We start from the raw sequence: 25090 nt of genomic DNA, 5'->3' as shown, positions 1-25090 counted from the left end.
AATTAAGTGGATTTATTTAAATCTTTGCTAAAACTATTTCTCCGTAACAGCCTGTGTATGTCCCACTGCTGGGCTAAAGGCCTCCTCTCCTCTTTTTGAGGAGAAGGTTTGGAGCTTATTCCACCACGCTGCTCCAATGCGGGTTGGTAGAATTCACATGTGGCAGAACTTCAGTGAAATTAGACACATGCAGGTTTCCTCACGATGTTTTCCTTCACCGTAAAGCACGAGATGAATTATAATCACAAATTAAGCACATGAAAATTCAGTGGTGCTTGCCCGGGTTTGAACCCACGATCATCGGATAAGATTCACGCGTTCTTACCACTAGGCCATCTCGGCTTTTTTAAACTATTTCTATACAAAATCAATTAACGATCGATTAACGGCAAATATCTTGCGTATTGACTAAATTTCAAAATAAGTCATTTGCTTTGGAAATATGTAAGCGATTTCGATTGAGAAATCGTTATTCAAACTTTATGCAGCAAAATTTAATTCTTTTTCACGAGTTACATATATATATATAAGGGAGCTACTATGATCTAAATGGTAGAGGTTTTTCAAGATTCCTGGGCAACTACCACTCACTTATCAGTTAGTCTACCGCTAAATATTAATTTTCATTGCCGCGACCTAGTTAACATTGTTCCGTGATTTCCCATGAGCGCACTATACAAGTTATATAATATATAAGTCGAGATGGCCCAGTGGTAAGAACGCGTGAATCTTAACCGATGAACGTGGGTTCAAACCCGGGCAAGCACCTCTGAATTTTCATGTGCTTAATTTCTGTTTATAATTCATCTCGTGCTTTTCGGTGAAGGAAAACATCGTGAGGAAACCTGCATGTGTCTAATTTCATCGAAATTCTGCCACATGTGTATTCCACCAACCCGCATTGGAGCAGCGTGGTGGAATAAGCTCCAAACCTTCTCCTCAAATAGGGAGAGGAGGCCTTAGCCCAGCAGTGGGACATTTACAGGCTGTTACTTTACTTTTTTTTTGCACTATACAACAAGAGATATACCATATGCGTTCTAGTGGTTAGTTGCGTATTAAAAATTGTAAGGAATAGTTAATATTTTGACAGTAACAATATCTGTTGTGTACTTAAGCAGTATATTGTATTTGTTCGTTGGTTTTCCTATTAATATAAGACTACTATTTACTTATAAGTACGGCAACTTCTACCGTTAGACATAATTTGTATACTGTTAATTTCTTATTATTACGATATGTCATGTTGGTAATCCTAAATAAATATTCTGACTTACTTATATATCTTTTCGTCGGTAACATCACTCCAGAATATCATGCCTGTTCTGAAAACGTAATCGAGGGCTGTAGCTGACTTCGTGTCGTTCACGATGGCTACCATTTCGTGGTGATCAAGACTAATCTTTCTGATGTCGAAACGTCTTGCGAACAGAAGAGACGGATGGCCTTCGGTCGCCTTGCAGCGAGTTCTATCACGAGGGTCCCTTGCGTAACCAGCGAGGCATTCGCATTTGAATGTACCCTTTTCGTTTATGCATATTTGCGAGCATGCTCCCGGATCTAAGCATTCGTCCACATCTGGAAAGTAAATTTAAATTAGAATCTATGACAGTATTTATCGGTGAATAGTATTCAGTATATTTTAAAAGTTATAATTCTTCTGTTTTATATCGAAAGAAAATAAGCTTTATTAAAGTAGCAGTTTTTTAAAAGTCACGTTAAAATGCATTAATAGAATATAAAACGCTTCGTTATTCATACCGAGAACAGTAAACAAGTAACTCAGTACTCTTTTTCTTAAATGAAATACATTCAACTATAAATATATTCATATACATTTTATATAGATAGAAATATTTATATTTTTTTACAAATAAATAAATGAGGCTGTTAACATCGATTACATTTAATACCGTTAAAATATTACAGTAATAATAATCTGCTAAAATATGTAATGCGTATAAAAAGTCAGGATTAATAAAGTTATTTACGACCATTATTGTACAGATAACTAATTTTAATCGTACGTTATGTGGATATCAAGGAAACGGTCATTTCGAATTGCGTATATTTTGCTATCAATTACACAATAAAATAATAAAAATCTATAAATAATTATTGATAGGAAATATACATATATAATCGAACATACCTAATTATATCGTTTGTTATATTGTCGGTAATATCTCATTTTGTAGCGTAAATTAAACCAATTCAAAAAAGGCTACCAATATATAAAAGGACCAAAAGTTGAATGTTATTTAACCAGGTACAAAGCTCCAACTACATATATGCAGGGAGACGCCACGAACAATTTTTGTACATAGATTTGTATAGAAAAATGATCCACGTGCGTAGTTTGTGCGTGAGTGGTTATGTGTTTTTATTGTCACGATGATATTATGGTACGCAGAAAAGAGGTTGTATATGTAAGCGGGATATAATATCAAATGTGTGAGCTTCGTATGATTGTTTGGAGTCTCGCGTGTCATAGACTATTCGATGTCAATAAAATCCAAGATGGCGGATACGGCTTGCATTATGAGTCAGGCTACAACAATATGATAGATCGTAGGTCGTATGAGAAGGTTCTATCATATGAGTTGTTTTAATGCACATATGTAAGTGGAAAATTTATGTTTTATGCATTTTCCTAATCGGGTATTAGGTTTTTAACTTATTAAATAATACGTTTTGTTATATTAAACGTTTCTGAAAACGTATTCATGGTATATAATAGTGTCAGTGTGTAATATAAAAATTCGAAAAGATTCTATCATATACCATTCAGGCGTCTATCTTCAAGGTAAAAACCGATTAATTTGTTTCATAAAAGACGATGAATTCAAAATTTACCTTCGCAAGTTCTGTTGTCAGTGAGTTTATATCCTTTCTCGCAATCACAGTAGTATCCGACGGGAGTATCAACGCATCGCTGCGTGCATCCTCCGTTGTTCTTAGCGCATTCGTTTTCTCCGCATCGGTCGGCTGGCTCGTCCTCGAAATTCGGACAATCTGTATGTTTGTCGCACACTTTCGACAACGGTATGCACATTCCACCACCACAGTCAAATTCTGTGCGTCTATCGCAAATTGGCTTCGGTCGTGCTGAAAAACAATATACATTCATTATAATTAAATTATAAACATTTTAATGTTTTTATTCAAAATTAAAAAGTAGTATATTATGTTTTTAATTACGTTTGCTACTATAAATATATTCATGATGTTTGTATTAATTTATATAATATTCAAATTGTTTATCGATAATTATAAAGCTTCACGTGAAACTTAACCAAAAAATGCGAGTTCAAAGGCGAGCTTGTGACGTGTTTGAGATTTCACGTGTTTAATAAATGATTAAAATTCATCTCGTGCTCGGCGGTTAAGGAAAACATGGTGAGAAAACCTGCACATGTCGGATGAAATTCCGCTACATTTGTATCCGCCAACACGAATTGAAGTATCGTGGTGGAATAACCTCTAAACCATCTCCTCAAGAGGAGAAAGCCAGGAATAATTGTTACAAGACCTTTTCGTTCATAAAGTTCGTTCATTAGTTCGTAATAATAGAAATAATTAATTATAATGTTCTCACTGCAATTAAGTTCATCACTGCCGTCGGGACAATCTTTATCGCCATTGCAATACAGTGCGCCAGGAATACAGCTGTGGTCCTTGCATTGGAACTGATCAAGTCTGCAGGTAATATTTCCTCGGCATATTTCAGGAGCTTCATCACCACCGTCCGGACAGTCGCGGTCACCATCGCAGACCCAGGCTCTATGAACGCAGGTCATTCGATCGCGACATTCGAACTCTGTGGCTATACACGGTGATGTAATTTTTGGTGTTGATGCGCAACCCTGAAATCACATATAAAAACAATTATGTACCATATGTAATTATCAATATATACTGTCCTCCAGACCGATTTCAGCCACGGCGGCCAATCTCAAAAGACATTAGCCAACTGCGTAGGACTTATTATAGTACACAAGTGTGCAAACACAGGTGCACTCTCTGTTCTCTAACTCTCATAATCCGATAGGACGGCAATCCGAAACGACCTGAAAGAGTTCAGTCGCAGGACCATAGACTTTACTTGCTTTACGAGGCACGGGAGTGTACACACTTCCAACTTCCAGACTCCGGGCTGTTACTGAGAATTTTCGACAGAAAAACTCAATAACTTTTTATTTGCCCGACCTGGGATTTGAACTTAGGACCTCCAGATCTTCTTACATTAGCGACTAGACCAACGAGGCAGTCGGTACTATTGAATAATTTTACGAGATTATGTAAAGCTATCACCGGTTTGAAATGTAATTTCTTCCGAGAACAGGCTAGGAAGTCTATATTATTTTCTATTTAATAACATATTCAGTTTGATTATAAAATAAAATTACATTTATATGTCCTCTCTGATAATAACCATGCTTTTTATCATCCATAAAATCTTGTACTGAGTAATATGCCTTTTTTATTTTAATTACTTTTTAATTCAATGTTTTAGTTGGCAATTAAAGTAATCAGCCATTTTTTTATTATAAAAACGAATACATCGACCCAGGAAGGATTTATTGAATTTGTGAAATTGGAAACTAAATGCTATACGCTTATTTTTATATTCCTGTCATTATAAATATATTTGCAAAACTTAATCAACCTACTACAAGTAATCGTTGCCCATTAGCTCAATAAAGTCAGTAAACAACGTCAGAATTATCTACAGGCTTCGAACGGGTTCTTAAACACGTCTACGTTATTATTTTTCATTAGAAAATGCATAATTTGCAACTAGGTGTATCTAATAAATAGGCAATATTCTACAATGAACTGTAATTATTATGTAACTTTAAAAGTAGTTAAAACCACTTGTAAGTAGTTATAAAAGACATTTCTAGTTTGTAACTTATAAATTGGTTGAAAATTTATTTAAAAACTTTAAATGTTACTTCGGAAACTTTTGATGATACGTATTTGTATCCGTTCAGATACCTACAACGTTAACACGATTCAATAAAATTAAAGAAAAAAAATAGACGTGACATTATTTATAATAATAAATATTAATTACATAAAATTACATTACGAAATTATTATACTATTTGTTAAAAAAAAAAAAACAGAAAGGATTAAAAAACAACGTAATATAATAAAAATAATTACATTTTTGTTAATTAACAATCATATAAAATTATTAATTACTTTGAGCACTTTAGTTTTAATTTCTTGTCTAACTATATTCTGCTATCCATCTGGTATCGACTTCGTATTAGCTGCAGTAATTGTTTAATACCTCATGTACATAGACGTATATTATGTAACATAAACGTAAAAATAATATAATAATAAAATGTGTAGCAATAGGCTCGAGATTGCGTTAACGACCTCTCCGCTCGTACCCTGACTTACCCAGTGCTTACAGCACTCCTAATATCTTTTTACTGATGTGGTTTTTTCGACAAAATTTAATGTATATCAAATTATAATGCGCAGTTTTTACAACGTTTTTCATTTGATTTATTACTGTTCGTCGTAAAAATGCTTGAATTTTACATCATCAGCACTTATTATACAAAACATAAATTATAATAGCTCACGCCTGTTTTATAGTTATAAACTATCATACTGAACAAAATATATATCAATCGAAGATGCAGTTTATATGTGACATACCAAGTGACTAAATAATTATAGTGTTTATTTACGTATTTATAAATATATGGAATCGTCTCTAAATTTACCTAGAAATAGAAAGGGGTTTTAGTCCACCAGTGGGACATTTGCATGCTGTTTCAATGATTACTCACTATATTTAACTACCGAATACTTATGTGTTTATTTAAGTACATACCATTTCATCACTTCCATCGGGGCAGTCTATGTCTCCATCGCATCTCCATCTTGCAGTGACACAGTGTCCGTCGGCACACGAGAAGTGACTATGCGGTTGGCAAGTTGGTGCTGGACACTTGACTTCATCGGTACCATCACCGCAGTCATCATCACCATCACAGACCCACCGATGCTGTATGCATTTGCCATTTCCACATGTAAATTCATCGGAACGGCACGTCTCATCTACATAAAACATATATCGTTATAATATTACAAGTATTTCAAATTATTTCTAAGAATTAGTAAAACATCCAAAAATATAACAATGAAAAATAATGCTTTTGCAAAACAAATGATTAAAAGAGAGTAGGTACTGAGTAAAATGGTGCAAGCATTATTAAAACATTCCTCAGACAAGCTTTAAGTGGCCAAGTAATGAAGGAAAAATAAGAATTAACTGAGAACAGTGTAATGAGAAAACGCAAAAAAATTGCTGCAATAGTGTTTTCAACCACACCGAGTAACCTTAATGTCTGTTATATTAATACCTAAAGAACAATAATGACATTTAGTAATTAATTAATCCTAAACCTCTTTCGTTTCTAGAAAAATTGCCGGACTATTTTAATAGTACACGTTTTATGCAATGTTTAATTAAATTCCTTTCGCAAACAAACTGAAGCTGTCTGAAGCAATTTATAATATCTTTATAGTCATATTCGACTTAGTAGCGGCATAATTATTTTAAACTTGACATAGGAAAGCTAAGAAAATTACTAAGTTTCTCAGACTTACCCACTTTAAAATGTGTACTAGACTAAAAAATATTACGTACATTTATAAAAATGAAATGATTTATAGTATGCGGTGTTCTGAGCTATCAAAAATTAAATGATTTAATAAATTATCAAATATAATAAAAGCAATAGTTCCAGCTATCAATAATTGCCACATATGTTTATGTAACATCAAAATTTAACTTCGAAAAGTAGATACTAACTTGAAAGAACTTATTGACTCATCTAAAAAAAAATCATAAAATGTTATTTTTTTTTTTTTTTTTTTTATAGAATAGGAAGGCGGACGAGCATATGGGCCACCTGATGGTAAGTGGTCACCAACGCTCTTAGACATTAGCATTGTAAGAAATGTCAACCATCGCTTACATATCCAATGCGCCACCAACCTTGGGAACTAAGATTTTATGTCCCTTGTGCCTGTAATTACACTGGCTCACTCACCCTTCAAACCGGAACACAACAATATCAAGTATTGCTGTTTTGCGGTAGAATATCTGATGAGTGGGTGGATTGAGAAATTTCAATACAATACTGATTTTTAATTAGGTATTAATAACACTTCCTTCTGACAGCATTATATGTTTTAGGTATATATGTATCGTCGATAATATATGTAACTTTATCCGCAAGAAAATTCATTGCGGCCGAGAAAGGTAAACATCTCTGATCGAACGATGTAATATGGCGGTGGAAGCGGGTTTAACACCCCTGTCGCAAGTTGAACGTACCTGAATTAAATTTAGGGACGTTCAACTTGTTATTACTTGCTTCGAACATTTTCAGCGTCTTTTTTGATCTTTATGGGACATAATGTTTAATCTATAAAATGTTATTCGAACCTAAACAATTATCTAGAAACTTCAAATTAATTTTCATAATTATATCATGCAAACATTCCACAATTTAAAGCGTTAATGAGATTATTTAAGTGAATTAATATTTGCAAAATAAATGGTTATTTTGTTAGTATATGAATGAATATACCCTTACTGCATGCTTTCTCATCGGACCCATCGGAGCAATCAACATTGTCGTCACACATCCACGTGAGAGGTACGCATTCCCCTCGCTTGCCCCGGCACGTGAACTCTTCAGGACCACACGCCTCCACTTCTGCCAATTCAAGCCATGCAACTTATATAGAAACTGAATAAATACCTACGACAACTCCATCGCCCTCATACAAAGATAATGATGCTTTTGTTTGAGTCTCTCAAATGTTTACTAAGCATCGACTAATAACCATTTAAGTACGTACGAGGGTTGAGGTTTATTCCGCGATCACGTACGAATACATACCTATAAATACGAAATACGCGTTATGTTTTAGAGACGGTATTACGGTATTTGTAAACGCGACTTGATTGCGTATTGTGAATAATAATAATAAACAATCCTTATTCGTATTGTTTATTATTACATTGTGTGTAGCTAACATAGATTTCACGTAATAACATTTTAATTATAATTATCGACGTCGTATCAAGAGTCTGTGAAGTCGTAAAGAAACTTAACGTTAATTAAATTTCAACATTTACTTTTTCTACGCCGAAAAATATTTCAGAAACTTCGTAGTGGGCGAAGTAAATGTTAAGGGCTCTAAAGTGAGTTTTACGATCCCTCAATTTTAATTTGACTTCCGTTTTACTATTTGTGGTGGATTAAAAATTAATTACATCACCCTTCACTAAATTTTTATTACGAGACCAAAATATATTTTGAACTCATTAATAATTAATCGTTCTCTGGCAACAATATTAAAAAAATACTTTGAAGCTGATGTTCTAAATTTAAAAAAAAACGACTTTAAATTTGCTTTTGAATCCTTAATTGAAAAAATATACTTTGATTCTTCACCAATAAAATGAAACCCAGTGTTGTCCATGCAATATAAACAGGCGATCATTTAAGATATAATTCCGACCAATAGTATAATACCCAGCGGTATTATAATTCCAAGCAGGTTATTTTGAAGAGTCTCGAAGCCAGTCATGAAATGCGCTTCCATGCCTGCCATGCCTATCCGAGTGTATCTTACCACAATTGTGTTCATCAGATCCGTCTGGGCAATCTGGTGTATTATCGCAAGACCAGGCTCCGGGTATGCAGAAGCCGTTCCCACATAAGAAATTATGTTCGGCGCATGTGCGTTTTGAGGCTGCACATAAAACCCACGTTGATATCTCAAATACCATAATATAAATATAATCTCCCTATTCGGTATTACAACTTGATGGATTAAAGTAAAATCAGTAAATTGGAATGAAAATAGATTTTATTTAGCTTTTATTACCAAATTTATTTAACTCGTCGTCAATAAAAGTGTCATTTTTACAGTGAATATTTATAAACAGTATTCATATTATAATTGTCGTGAAACCTCATTCGTTTGATAGTAAAAGGTGGTATAAACAATACGTAAGATGCATGTTTTATCACGACAAAGTTTTTTTACAGCCATTCTTAAAGTAGGCGTGTTTATAGAGAAATATGAGTATATTAACATCTTCGAAATACATTACAGAATAGATTTCTCAATATATAAAAATAATTAATCAAAAGATCAACATAAATTGTATTGAACGCTCGTAGTAATTACGAAGACTAACGTAATTAATGTCGCTAAACTATATATATAAGTTATTTCAAATATAATGTTACTCTACGTCGCTTCTAGCAAATTAAGCGAACTGAAGAGCTTTCAGCATCATTACAACGTAACTAATGCATTTTAAACATATAAATACATCTTTAACTTATATTTAATACAATGTCTATCGATTTCGCCCTACCTTTAAAAGTAATACAAACCTAGGTAATAGGATCATTTATAGACAACATACATCAAAAATAAAAAAAAAACTGGCCATATATAGATTAACAGTACGATATAAAAATAATTACACTAAAATTATTATTAATTCAATATTTGATAAGACAGACCAATAAAAGAATACATGTAAGTATAAAGTAATGTAAGTTATATCGTTTACATATTTATGGGTATCAATTGTTGCGGCGATTTTTATTTATTTTTATAGCAATACTCATATGAGTACAAAACATTACGTGCCCAAGTAAACATAACAGGATTTTCCATTATGTTGGGTCGACTTTAAGGAAAGCTAAGTGGACAAAGTTGCGGGCAATGGTCCCAACGACTCTCGCTGAAATAAAACCTTAAACCCAACATACTTTATGTTTTGTTACGTTTTTGATGGCGTCTTGTTGTAAAAAGTTGATTTTAATTTCATTTTTCACTATCAGTTCTGTTAAAACTATTTGTAATGTATTTTTTTGTTTTTCTATCTGGATTGTGCGATTTTGATATTTTTTTATTAAAAATATTTTGGTATATGCTGTTTGATAGTAGAGTATATGATGAGTATCACATATTGATGGATGGAGTGGGTGGCCTACCCAGAGAAAGCCCTACCACCAAGTAATTAAATTAATTTTTAATGGAATAAATCCACTAAGAAGGTAACTTTACTGCAATTAATTAACTTCCTTACTTTCAGACTAGTCTAGTTAACGAAGCGATAGTACAAAGAGATCGATGTAGTCAAACGGAAATCCAATTCACAATTCATAACTGAAAGAAGGCGGAGGAAAGGGCAAAGATTATATAATATTAATCCGGGAAACTTCCGAACCGTAATTAAGATTTTAATCCACATCGGAAGCCCCGCTAAGGACAACGTGCTACCTTCAAACTTTCTCCATAAATCGCTAGATAATTATTTTTCGGGGAATAATAAAATGTGGCAACTAGTAGGAATATTAGTAAAAAACATTTTGTTATAGCAACACTTAAAATTCTTTGAGATGTTCTATATCAGTGCTCCATGCTTAAACGATCTTTTGTTGACTGTTTATTTGTACGATGTTACAAAAATAATGTTATATCTCAACGCAGGCTTACGAAAAGAATACAATGCTAAAGCAATATTGTTTATTTTTTAAGCTTCCTTATTTGTGCATTCATTTAAATACAAATATGAGGAATCATAGTTTCGTATTTATTCTGGAGATACTTTATTATACTTTGCAAATTCTTACAGAATGTTTCTAACGGACTCCTTAAACAAACAATTTAAGAATATAACGGAATGGTAATATAATATCTTATAATAAATGTCTGTGTCTAATATAATTAAACGTCAACTCACTACAAGTGCCCGGTTCCTCGTCAGAACCGTCGGAACAATCCTTTTCATTATCACAACGCCAAGACAGCGGCACACATCGTCCAGTCTTGCATCGAAATTCTGAAGACGTGCAGGTTCGGGTCTCTGTAATAAAATGAAATAAAAAAAATGTAGGTCATTGACTTTTTACATAGAATAATATCAAGCACTTTATCTTCGAGCGATTCGCACGCACCGACGAGCAATTTGTAAGCAAAACGTATAACCCTCCGAATAATATAACTGAAGCTCCGACTGCGTAGCTCTTTTACAGAAACCCGCGTAATAAATTCGAGTATACCACCAGAGATTGCTATATCGTATAACGCGTTGTTCGCATAAAATATACAGATCAAAATACTGAGTAGAATCCATGTTTGGCTGTTTCAACTTATTTATTTCATTTCGATGTATTGTAATATTATGCAAAATACTTGAAAACTACTGTTATACGTTTCGGTAATACATGAATTTATCGAAAAAAATCGTAAAGCCTCATAATATTACATTTCTACCTCAAATGATAATTAAAAATTTATAAGACTTCAAAGTTTGATACTAAAAAAAATTAAATATTTATTTCTAATTAAATAAATAATAAAAATGAAACAATTAAAGTAACTATTCGTTGTATTGCGTAATGTTTGGATATCGTTAAGCTATGTAATTGCACAGGCAATTAAAATTAAGCGTTCAGGTGTTCTTAAACAGATAGTCATTAAAATGCTATTTCAATTTTGATACTTAAGAACACCGTAGATAGTTGTCTTAATTGTCTAATTATTACTGACTTCTATGAACAAAGAATGATCCCCTTTTTTAAGGAGTGTGGAGTTGTATTCACCACATGGCTCTAGTATGAATTAATTTTCTTTTTCGGTTTCAAAATCGTGTCATTGCTACAAATTGGCTATCATTTTTATACACGAATAAAAAAATATTTATTTTTCATAATGTATCTGGTATACTGTGATACATATAAGTACCCGCCTCTGGAATTACGTAAAGTGGAAACATACTCTTCCCGTTCAACGAGGGAGTTGCTGAATTTTTCATATACTTACTTACCCTCATTTGCTATGGGATTTAAACCGGCGAGTAATAAAAATCTGCCTTTATAACTACGCAAAGGTAATCCACTAGAATATGTTATGGGTATGTCTGGAAATATTCTAGAAATTTTCTGAGCGTAACCTATTTCTTGAGTAATATAATAATAGGTATTCTTATAAATATAGTACATGTTCATTACCAAAGTACAATGTAGTGTCAAGTTCTACAGTTAATCTCTGTTTAAAGCTGTGCTTATCATAATATATGCAACTTTACTTTAAGCGTGATCGGGTTTCCTACTCTTGTAAATTGGGGATTAATTAATTAGAAACGTGACTATTTAACTTCGAAAGAGCGTGTTGAATTCAATGTAACAAAATCCTTTTACGAGAGATTTTCAAGCATTTTATATTTTGTGTTAAGAAAAGTATAGTGACCTAAGTAAAAGTCCCACGCCTGGGCAAAGGTTTTCTTTCCTATCAAGAGTAGGTTTGGAGCTTATTCCACCACGCTGCTTCAGGAGATGATTATAAGCACTTAGATATAAAGTAAATGTCCGGATTTGAACCTGTTCAACTCGATTCCCTTCTTATTTAAAATATTTAAATTAAGTTGAAATATAGTTAATCTAAAATTTTACTGTTATTACTTGACGCAACGTGTTAATAACCCGATAAAATTTACGAGCATCTGAGGTGAACTGATTGTTTTAATTAGCACAAAGGTAAAATATTAACCAATTCAATGGCTATTTTCCACAACACAACAACAGGTTCCTTTATTTATTTATTATTTTTATCTCCGTAGACTTTTGACACCGTTTTGTTTTTATTACATTATTTCGCTTTGACACTTACAAATTACAGTTACAAATATAAGAACATTGAGTTCTTTAACATATTTAAACATTACTGCACATACAATTTATTATACATATTATATAATGTATACATTCAGTGAAGCAACAGCTTATAATTTGTCTAAACTGTGGCCGCATAAAATATTTGGTGGGGGTGGTCATAAAATATAAACACAAAAATACACTATTACCTTTAGGATATTAGATAAATAATAAACGATTGGTCTGGCGGTCTGTGACTTGACCTTTTTTATTTAATTTTGGTCAATTACTAACGTGTCAGACCAATTTTATTCAAAAGAGAGACAAAAAACAAAAAAATGACGCTTGATTTTTTCTTATACCTTATATGGAAAATTTATCATTGCAATAAATAAAGAAATAATATTTCAAGAATACAAGCATTTAAGAATAAATTAAATTTTTGTTTACTCGATTTACTAGAATTTAATTTAGTTTTAAATGCTAGGGATTACTTACTTAAGGGATTAAGCGAGCCTATCGTGGATATATGTATATAATACATTGAAAGTATACGATGCTACTATAAATTTAGTTAAAGATTTAATTATATATTTGTCGAACTACATATAAGCTTCAGATTATCTCTGAAGCATACAGAACAATGTCTTTATCGAAAAAAAAAACTATTAGAGTACATACAATAACGGTCTTACTTTCCGCGTTTAGTTAACAATTGATTTATCTCTTTCTGTCATCATCGATTTGACATTTGAAAGAAGAAGACAGCATTTTTAGCGAATCACTCGTAAACAACATTTACAGGTAAAGTCGCAAATATATAGACATATATAACGTCATATATTTGCAGGACAATGCATTTTGCAACTTTATATAGAACGATCTCGGATTTATTCAAGGACCTATATAACAATATTTGTTCATATTTATAGCTAAGGTATACAATTATTTATCGATTTAACGTATCCGGTATTACACCTAACATTATAGACTTAACTGTTATTAAGTCATAGTGATGTAACATGTTGCCAACGGTCCGAATCAACTTCGAGTGCCTAGACAAATTTAATTAACAGAATCTGACAGAAACGTCCTTCGTTCATATTGAAGGAGATTGTAGATGTACGTTAATTTTATATTGACAGATGAAATATTAATGCGAAGTATCCTTAATTGCAATACGAAATTATTTTACTCGTTTGAAAATCGTTTATAGTGTTGATTTCATTAGTGGACATTTGGTAAGGGTTAGGTTAAGAGGGGGTATAAAGAAAAATGGCTAATCTTTTATTTGATTTTGTATTGATAAAAATAGTTCAAATGTAAAAATAAAATATGTGATGAATGTGAATTACACTATATTTTCAAGGGTTGTGTTTGATCAAGAACATAAAATTTTCTCGATAGAAAAAAATCACAAAATGTCCTCTAATATTTACCTTTTTTACTGGGAATTTATTGTAAAGCCCTTGTTTGTTTTGGTTTTATATCCGTAAAAAGCTTTAGGCGTTTACTACATTATCTTTCCGTGAAAATCCATATCTCCAGTCACCCATACTTCGAATATACGTAGTATATATATGTATGTTTCTTAAATGAGTCGTGTGGCGTTGTTGAGACGAACGGACTACTAAATTTTTTTAACAGCGCTTTTTATTAATAATTATTATATATTACAGTTAAATGAATTATACCAAATTCTTCAGCATAGTTTGTAAAACATAAAAAAAAAAGTATAGAAAAGAGATCGCGCGCTGAGAGAGGCATTTACGGGGCGCGCGATTTAAATTCAACCTCGGGTCGGACCAATGAAAATTATTGAGTATTCGGTCAAATTCTCAGTATCAGCTCGGTGTCTGGAAATTAGCAGTGTTTACACTCCCGGGCCTTGGAAAGCACGTAAAGCCGTTCCTCTTGTGCCTGAACTCTTTCAGGTCGTATCGGTTTTGCTGTCCCAATGGATTTTGAGACAGAGAAAGAATATTGAGTGTTCTGCACACAAGTGTGTGCGCAGTTATCTAATCTCCCTTGGGAATGGCAGCCGTGGCCTAAATCTGACAGATGAATATTATAATCATTATCATTAATCTCCTCCAATTAAAACCATACAAATAAACAGAAAAAACTAGTTTGATAACTTTGAAAACTCCGTATTAAGTATATGGGTGTTATATGAGCTAGCGTTTCGGGTATATGTAACGTCATAAATTAATAAAGCGTCCACTCTCAATATGCATTACCGTAGCTACAGTTTGCAAGTCAGTTATTTAACATAGTCAAATACCGCAGTCAGATATAGTCATATAATAAATTTCGTTTCGCTAATTAGTTTGATTGTTATGAAACTTGATATTCGTCTTTCTTCTCATCTACCTCTAGAGCCTCTTTACCGACCCTAATTAAATCTAGTCCGTAATTATAAAACTTTACTGTTAGAGCAGCGACTTCAAATGTTCCCGACTCGATAATATCAATTTGTATTTATCTTGACTTATTTGTTGCTCGAGTTTATTCTTATTGAATAATTTTATTATTTTAATGTAATGACTTAATCGTTAGATCACGTGAATATTAACTGAAGATTGCACATTCATCCAATGAACATTAAAATGCTTAGTTTGTGCTTAGAATTTATTTTACAGGACATAAGAAAATAATTTACTATTTTATTAAATTCGTCTGATTGTTTTCGGTAGCACACCGTATCGAATGCTGTTTCAAGAAATATCTTACTAGTTATTAGATGAAAGGTCGACTATCGACTGTATCACGGCGAGTGCTCTGAGGAATTATTCTCTCTAATTCCTGCTTCCCCCTTCCTTCTTAAGTCCACGCGAGCTGGTTCTCGATGTCACCGCCTAACTGTGACATCAATTCCATCGCGAACAAAGAAATTTGGCAACTCCTTTCTTTGTCGCACTTCCAAAAAATGGAATTCCTTACCAGCTCACGTGTTCCCCTCCTCTTACAACCCGGGTTCCTTCAAACGAGGCGTGAAGAGGCATCTTGCGGGCCGGCAAGGCGAAGGCGGCTAGTGCAGAACGTTTTTCCCGTCTGTACTGGCCGTCGTCGCGTTTGGACTCTACTACCACTTACCAACAGGTGGAGTAGAGTCATTTGCCCTCCCGGCGAATATAAAAAAAAAAAAAAGGTCACATTTCACATGAAGCCGAAGATTTATTGATAAATATTGTAGATTATTTAAAATCACCCAACCGCGAAGGCGGAGAAGTAACTTTTAACGTGGGTTAAGCCGAACGCAATAGCTGCAGTTTTATTATAAAAGACTAAAGAATATTCAGCACGCCATAATAGAAGTGAAAATTTTCCGTAACCGTCTCTAGTTAGTTCCAGAAATGTAATGAAGTCACTCATTCACTAACCAAATATTTGGCACTAAAGGTGACGGTGGAAGATATTTTCTTATATTTTCATTCATTGGAAAGTATTCAATAAAGTAAAGCAGAAAATAAATTGTTCATATGCATTTATTTGTTGATAAAGTTTTTTTATACGTACATATATAGCTAGTTTTCGTTTAATTTATTGATCAAATAAAGATGAACTCCATTTTAAGCCAGCGCGTCTACTATTTATTTTCAGGTAGTTATGCAATTACTTTTAAATGTTTATTTAACTAATTTTGTAATATTTATCAGCTTTTATTTTTATATTTTAAAAGTTACATTTGGATTATATTTTATGGTATTTCTTTATTATATTATTCTTTTTTTTTTATATTCGCCGGGAGGGCAAATGACTCTACTCCACCTGATGGTAAGTGGTAGTAGAGTCAAAACGCGACGACGGCCAGTACAGACGGGAAAAACGTTCTGCACTAGCCGCCTTCGCCTTGCCGGCCCGCAAGATGCCTCTTCACGCCTCGTTTGAAGGAACCCGGGTTGTAAGAGGAGGGGAACACGTGAGCTGGTAAGGAATTCCATTTTTTGGAATTGCGACAAAGAAAGGAGTTGCCAAATTTCTTTGTTCGCGATGGAATTGATGTCACAGTTAGGAGGTGAGATCGAGATTCTTATATAATTTATTCACTTGAGAAGTTTTTTATAGGTATTCTCTACACACTACTATACTATACACTACTGCTACAGGGGGTTTTTGATAAAATAACGTAACAGCCTGTGAATGTCCCACTACTGGGCTAAGGCCTCTTCTCCTTTTTTTTGAGGAAAAGGTTTGGAGCTTATTTCATCACGCTGCTCCAATGCGGGTTTGTGGAATACACATGTGGCAGAATTTCAGTGAAATTAGACACTAAAGAATTATAAACATAAATTAAGCACATGAAAATTTAGCGGTGCTTGCCCGGGATTGATCTCACGATCATCGGTTAAGATTCACGCGTTGTCACCACTAGGCCATTTCGGCTAATAAAGTGATATTTAATACAATGTATTGTTAATATACCACAAATTAGCTTTATTCTTTATATAACAGTACCTACCTCGAAGTCACATCAAATAAGTAAGCTTTACTTGGATATACATTTAAGCTGTACCGATAGAACAATGAGATTAGAGATAGTGTACGGTTAATTAATCCCTCGGATATAGGGTCCCATTATCAGAATGGTAAATACCTCCACTGGTCGCAATGCAGGCACACAATTTGTTAGAACTGACACTAACTGAATTATTAATAGAATAAGGAAAATATTACATCTTATATTTATTTATATTATAAAAACCGGGTATATACATTTATTAGACAATATGGCCTTATAATTATTGTCTTTTTTTAAATTTTACTATAAAGTCCCTGTTCTTTTTAATTTCCTTAACATATTTTATATAATTTCGAATAGAATAGTCAAACGGGAAAGAAGATAAACGAAAATAATGCAGATCATATTCAAACATAATGGTTATGTATCAGAGTAAGTGAACAACTGATATTGTATACGGATCACATTACGAGTAGCGTTATTATTAAAAATGAGATAATATAAGTAACTAGTTAATAATTTTTTTTTTACTTTTAAATTCTTATAATAAACTAAAATGACTTTGTTGTCTTATGTGATAAGACTAGTTTCATAAAAGTCAAGTTATAGATTAGTTTCATAGTATCACACATCGAAGTTCACCCTCACGACCCTTCGATGTCTTTCCGCTAGATGAAATCACTTTGACATGAAGTAGCAACAGAAATTGCCTCTACGAAATTGCTCGAGGCATCTATACCGGTTTTGCGATAACCATTGATGTTATTATCCACTTCTTGGTTGCCCGAGAAATAGTTTGTATTGACATTTTGATAACGTCACTCTATATAAAGTCCAATGTATTTCAATCTCATTCAAGTGACACCCATTTACTCGAAGGAATACATAATGTTTTATATAATAAAGATGATTTTAAACGTAAAATATTATTTTATCTAAACTGTTTTAATCACATGGAGTAGACGTGTTCTGGAGTGGAGACCACGCCTTAGCAAGCGTAGCGTAGGACGCTCTCTAGAGAGGTGGAGTGACGATATACGCAATCGAGTTCATTGGTTTGCCGGTAGAGGCATATGTCCAGCACTGGACGAGGAAGTGATGATGGTGATGATGTTTTATCGAGACATTTCAGTTATTATTATTGAATATATGTATTGGTCGAGAGCCGAGATAGTGGTTAGAACGCGTGAATCTTAAGCGATGATCGTGGGTTCGAACGGGCAAGCACCCCTGAATTTTCATGTGCTTAATTTGTGATTATAATTCATCTCGTACTTGACGGTGAAGGAAAACATCGTGAGCAAACCTGCATGTGTCTAATTTCATTGAATGTTTATGTCCCATGTGTATTCTACCAACCCGCATTGGAGCAGCGTGGTGGAATAACCTCTAAACCTTCTCCTTAAAAAGGGAGAGGAGGCCTTAGCCCAGCAGTGGGACATTAACAGGCTGTTACTGTATTTTGGTTGTTATTTTTTATATGTACTTTTACATGCACACAAAAACTTTTTAAATGCTTGTACGTTGGAATAATTTTAACCATTATAATCATTATTTTAGTTTAAAATAAAATCTAATTAAAGTGAAGCCGAACAAAAAATGGCATGACCTAATTCTTTGTGCGTATGTCGTTATGTATTTCGATAATATATTTTCGGTTATGTTTAGACAAGTTAGTACCAAAAATTAGGTGTATCTATGGTAGAAATCAAAATTATCCAACCACACCTATGACCTACGTTTTTTTAAGTATGCATTGTATTTAACAATCGATCCAGGGCAAGTAATAAACCCAGGCATGTTTATTTTAATTTTCAAAAGAGCTTTACAACGCCAGACTAAAATAAAATATGTATTTTCAATATTAACGTTAGTTTATTAAATCAATACCTTATGTCGAAGCATAGACAATATGAATGGCAATCTAATCTCATACCAATTAACCGAAACCCGTTTGTATTCTCTGGAATATTCTGAACAATGTTGAAACGGGATGCAAGTATTAGGCCAAATTGTCCCCAAGATGGCTGTAGCTTCGAAGTTGCGAGAAATTGTATTACTGGGACATCCTTGCAAGGCAATGGCGATGAGTGCATTCGTTACCGGAGTGAAGGGCAGCTTTGAAGCATACTTTAACGTAGCACATGCTTTCTAACTACATAATAGTCCGGATAAATAAATGTAGATAAATGCTTGTTACTATAAATTTAATCTTTGTAACATACTAATCTAAAGTCCGTTCTAGTTCTAAAGTCCGGCCGCGTGGTCCTCAATTAGGTATATTGCGATAGAAGCATAAAGAAAAAATATAAAGAAAAGTTACAAAAGAAAGAACACGTGCAATATGTGTAAATAAAAAATAACATTAAAGTGAAGCTATCATTGCTTATATTTTCTATAACTATACCAGTATCAAAACTACAAAATATCACACTTTAAATAAATGTGTAAGTAAAAAGTTCTAAAATTCTCAGAGAACTTAATAATATATAAATTTGTCAGAAACTTTGCATAACCAACTAGAGAAAAAAAATATACACAAAAGTTTATAACATAAGTAGATACCCACATAACAAATTATATACTGATTTTTTCTTGTTCAAAGTATTATTGTATTTCTTTTTTTCTTACAAATTTTGCATATGCTTTCATTTGTATAACGTTCTGAAATAAGTGAGGGAGTTTTCTTGAATTATTTTCGTACATTTTTAAACAATGCAGTTTAAAATTGAAATATATTTCCTTTTGCATATTGAATCCTTCTTACATGTAATTTGCTTCATATTTTTAAATTGCGCACCGAAATCCGCATTCGCGCTATTTTCATTATTCAAAAGTTAAACTATTTACCGTTATGGGGTCATCGAACTCTATATGAATACCAAACATCAACAGTTTCGTTCTGTAGTTGACAAAAAAAGCCACACGGACGGCAGCCGGACAGACAGAGACAACAAGATCATGTACCCTTATATGATTTTGAATTTTTCATCGAATTTACGTGTGCTCGCGGTTTGTGTACGATGTGTTGTCCCATGCTTAACTTGAACAAATGATGTGTGATAGCTTTTCTAGTATAGAAAAAGGATAACAGTTTGTAGCTCTTATCGACTTTAAAACACGTCGCATACACGATATACATGGGAAGAGAAGTACGTCATACGTCAAAATTTCACCTTGAACAAGAAATAAATAACGTTCCAATTAATCCTAAATACAGTATTGAACCCTAAAAAATCATTAAAAATTATGTTTAATAAAACCAAATATTTATCTTCATTATATTTGCAGACTTGGCTGTAGTTTACTTTTCAAAGAAATTTCTTAAATTATGGATAGAGCTGAAGTTTGAACTTGTTAAAGTTGTTTTCTTAAACTATAGATAATTATTCATAACGAAAGCTAGTATGCAATATCAGCATATTAACTTGTTTCAACAACAATCGTAGCTATCATAACTTAGGCGGATGGCATGGAACACACGTGACGTCACACATACGCATCAACTTATGATTCGACGTCATTAACCTGTAAATATAAATTGTAGTCTACATATTTCACTATTTTATATTATTCAAGAGCCATTCGTTTCGTTATTAATGATTACATCGTGTCCTATATATTCTGTATTCGAGTGTGTGTATTGTATGTGTATTAACATTTCCGCTTACATTTTTTTACATTTAACCAAAGAAAATACTTTTCTAGGCAAACCTACATAAAGGGTTCATTACAACTTGTATGAGTAGAACAAGAGAAGCGTTTCTTTGGTCTAAAACTTTAACAAGCGACGTGTTTCTCCTTCGCTTTTCTTTAAGTATAACTTAGACATGTAAGTTTTGTCAAGAACAGCACAAAGTTATATTTAGGTACCTACAGTGCAACTGTTTCAAAAAGTTTGATCTTATCTTAATTACTTTAATATTTTTAAGAATATTCATTTATATTATTATTTATTACAATATATATTTTAATATTGCATTAAGTTTATAAACAGGGTCTTTGAAATAATTTATTAATTATATCATAGTTGTAAAAATTACGTAACTCGATATACTGCAGTTGAGCTGTGACATGCCTGCTTCGGTAAGCGTAAATTAAAATCTGCTATTTTGGTTTAAATAGACATTAGAAAAAAATAATCTTTGTTTTTCCTTTTTTTAATTTAATACAAAACTACCTTTTCTTAAGTTAATATTTACTAGAATATAAAAACTATAATAACTCAATTCATCAGTACGGTTATCGAGTAAAGTGCCATCCAAACAAAACCGATAGTTGGTTTCGAATTCGTTTCAACATTTATTTAAGAAAATTGTTTGAAGGCCTATCAGGATTTAGGTTGAGCTTTGGAGTTCCAATCACACGTTACGGACAGCTGTGGTTTCAATCAGCATAGATTGTCCGATCAAAAGTGTTGTATATGTGATTGATGTGTTCAAATCTTAATAGAGAAAATAAAATTGTTTATAGGTGCTTTGTAAATGAAAATTATTCAATTAATACAAAATCATGGAACTAACAAATGTTTTCTAAGCCTTAACAAACACTGGTGAATTTTTCAAGTGTTTAATAAATATGTATTTATACAAATAAGAATCATCTTCAGCGGTGAAATAAAAACTCGACAATTTCTGGCACATATGTAGTACATTAATCCATAGTATAAAACGTGATGTAATCAACTTTGTACATAACAGAAGATACGACCTTTGTCTAGCAATAAACCATTTGCTTTTGTTTTATTATATTTTTAATATATATTTTTGTTCGTTTACTCACCCGCTGCAGCGTAATCGTAGGTCCGTGTGAACATATCATAATCGTCGTCATAAATCGAAGCGTCGACGTTAATTAGAAGGACACAAAACGTGAGCCAAATCACCGACCACATGGTCATTGTTTTCCACTTACTCTGATCACTATTTAAGTAAGATTAAACATTCACCATAGAGAAGCACCATTAGCTAATTAATCAGATAAAGATTTGAATTGTGGCTAAAAGAAGTACGTGGTTTCTGTGCTTTCCTTTAAGTAGCTTAGAATGTAAATGTATATATTTTAAACTACGTCATAATAATTTGTTTTGTATGCTTGACATCAGCACCATTGTCATTATTCGCTCGCAATTATATAATTTATTTGGGTCGGCGCGATGTGTTAACTGTATTAAAAAGCATAGATATATTTTTGATACTGTAATTACTTTGTATACGATTCGTACTAAATTTTCAATTGATTTAAGTAAATGCCATATCATCATACCATGAAATCATCAAGATAAAGCCAACGCCTACACTAACATTACTATATTTATATAAATATTACTAAGATTACTAAGATAGTATGTAAAAATTGAAATCATATCACATATGGAAAATCGATTGCTTACACACTGAGAATAACATTCGTAAAGTTAATCTTGTTTCTAGGAAATCGTAAAATACATCTCCATTCCAAAGGTCAAAAGTAACTTACAAGAAGTTTTATAAAAAATAAGTATGATATGTAAAGTGAAGACGACCGACGTAAAATGAAGACCGAGATGACCCAGTGGTAAAAACGCGTGAATATTAAACGACGTTCGTGGGTTCAAACTTGGACAAGCACCACTGAATTTTCATGTGATTAATTTGTGTTATAATTCATCTCGTGTTTGATGTGTTCGTGTTTGAAGGTGAAGGAAAACATCGTGAGGAAACTTGCATGGGCCTAATTTCACTGAAATCTGCCACATATTTAGTCCACCAACCAGCGTTAGAGCAGCATGGTGGTATAAGCTCCAAAACCTTCTCCTTAAAAAAAAAGTAGAGGAGGCCTTAACCCAGCAGTGGGACATTTACAGGCTGTTACTGTACTGTACTGTAAAGTTAAAAAATTATGAACAAAGGATAGAAACGCAACATTAAACGAATTCAAATTATTTTCTCCTCGCACCGACTGTATTCTAATTTTGAGTTAAACGATATTGAATGGAAACTTTTGGAGAGTTAAGCTGAAAAACTTGTTTCGCGAAGTAGGTCTTTCCTTGGGCATCAAATGAGCAAAGTTTTCGACCGAGACTGATTGTATCGACCAGACAGCCTTGTCGTAAGATTGCTATGGTTAATGTAAGAATGTATTTATAAGGCAATTGAAGTTGTTTTTCATTTAGCATCATTTGATATTTTAATCTTCATCTAATATGAAGATTTAGGGTAACATCTAAGAAATGTTATTTTAAAATGTTGGACGCCTGCGATTTTATTCTAACAGCTATTTACGGCTGTCTGTTTGCTATTTTAGTTTAAGTAAATATTAAATCGACTGTTAAAATACCATAATGGTTTGCGTCATCGTGAGAATGAATAATTGTTTTTGTTACTTCTAATCAATAACATTATGGAATTTGTTTTGTTTCGTGCTTGTTATTTTGTACAATTTCGAGAAAACCGCAGACAGTTATAAAAATTGATGAAATGTTTACAAATTTAATTGTTATAGCCGATGCTATATTTGAAGTGTTACGACTCACTTTTACGAGTAAGACCAATAAATGATTTAATTTCCCTAAAGCTTGAATAGGCAATATAATTAATAACCCCTGTCAAGTTCACACCCATCACTTCTCCTTTTCTCAACCACGCCCAATTTGCTATAATTTCCGATTGAATGGAAACCAACTCGGAACTGGATACCGCATCTTGAGATAATTCAACCAGACGAGTAGATTCGTGTATAATTTTAAACTCGAATAGAACTTAAGCTGTTTAAAAATACAATATAATATTTGGTTTTAGAGATTATTATTGTAGCTGTATATGTGTTTATTATTTGATATGATATATATTAATGCTTACAACGTATTAAAAATAATCGCGGTTAACATTTTAAGGCAAAACTATATCTGATTAAGCCTTATCTATCCATTAAAAACTGTATCATCAGAATCGGTTCTCAATCGTCGAAAAAAAACCCTCATTTTTGATGTCGACTGAAAGTAACCAGTTCTTAATTTAAAGTGTATGCCACAGAAATGTATATTAACATTATATCGGTATCTACGTATTAGTACGCTTTGACACAAGACAAAGGTCAGTGTGTCGTTTTTAATGAATCTAAAAAAAAAATTTAAATTATTCGTCCCTCAATATATTTTCGATTTAAGCCATTTATATTGCTTATTTATTTGAAGTAACGTCTAAATATACAATAAATTATAGTTTTAATTCATTATGTAATAAATGTTAATATTTGTAAATTAGAAACAAAGTGTATCATTCGAATTTATACATATTTATTTATCCGTTGTTTTGTAAATTCAAGTGTAGTGTTTTGGTTTAAGTATTAGTGGAAATACATTTGGAAATAAATTTATTTGTTCTTAGTCGCAAATATATTACAAGCATCTTAACCTTTCTAATAATTAAAACTAACTTTATAAGAAGGAACAATGTTCAATGTCTTATGTATATTTTAACCGTAAATTCGCAATCTTGCAAGAAACTTAAACAACATACCTAATGACAATATACTTTTTCAAGAAACAAAAACGGTAGTAACATTGCAAGCCGGATAATTCTAAATAGAGAGAAAGCAACCAATGTTTTGTAAAGTGCTATCTGCCTGCTTCTGAACAATGACACAGTATATTCCCGTGATAATTGCGGTTCTAGATGGAGCTTTAGAGAGACGTACTTTATCAAAGCTTTCCTCGATTTATGAATAGTAACTACGAATCTCTATTTGATATTTCGAATTTATGACATTCGTGGTTTTAACCTCATTTTAATTTCGGAGTTGTTCCTGTGATGAGTTATAAATCTGACAAGGTTGGTTAAGGTCGTAAATTCGACGTAATATTATAAAATTTACTATTTTTGAATTAAGATGTTTTTGTTTTGAGCTGAAATCTAACTAT

The 25090-nt window shown here is 32.6% G+C and overlaps 1 protein-coding gene across 8 annotated transcripts in view; it reads right to left on the bottom strand.

Annotated features, from left to right (window-relative positions):
• The window catches only part of LOC126781062 (low-density lipoprotein receptor), a 207476-nt gene that overhangs the window by 15620 nt on the left and 166766 nt on the right, over nt 1-25090 (bottom strand). For 4 of the 8 annotated variants that reach the window (XR_007670609.1, XM_050505903.1, XM_050505865.1 and 1 more), the window contains exons 3-8: nt 10817-10939; nt 7635-7757; nt 5861-6087; nt 3599-3866; nt 2857-3108; nt 1278-1578 (exon numbers count right to left, since the gene is read on the bottom strand). Coding sequence is in view for 7 of the 8 variants with exons in the window: in XM_050505903.1 (XP_050361860.1) it covers nt 1278-1578; nt 2857-3108; nt 3599-3866; nt 5861-6087; nt 7635-7757; nt 10817-10939 (1294 nt within the window). In the remaining variant the exon portion in view is untranslated. Of the gene's footprint in view, nt 1-1277; nt 1579-2856; nt 3109-3598; nt 3867-5860; nt 6088-7634; nt 7758-8682; nt 8803-10816; nt 10940-21972; nt 22168-25090 lie in introns of those variants that run through there. The other 4 variants (XM_050505875.1, XM_050505850.1, XM_050505883.1 and 1 more) reach the window with 3 other exon arrangements.

This window comes from Nymphalis io, chromosome 1 (genome assembly GCF_905147045.1).
Source record: "Nymphalis io chromosome 1, ilAglIoxx1.1, whole genome shotgun sequence".
NCBI lineage: Eukaryota > Metazoa > Arthropoda > Insecta > Lepidoptera > Nymphalidae > Nymphalis > Nymphalis io.
The sequence above is the reverse complement of the archived record's forward strand: the minus strand, read 5'-3'. Positions and strand labels throughout refer to the sequence as shown.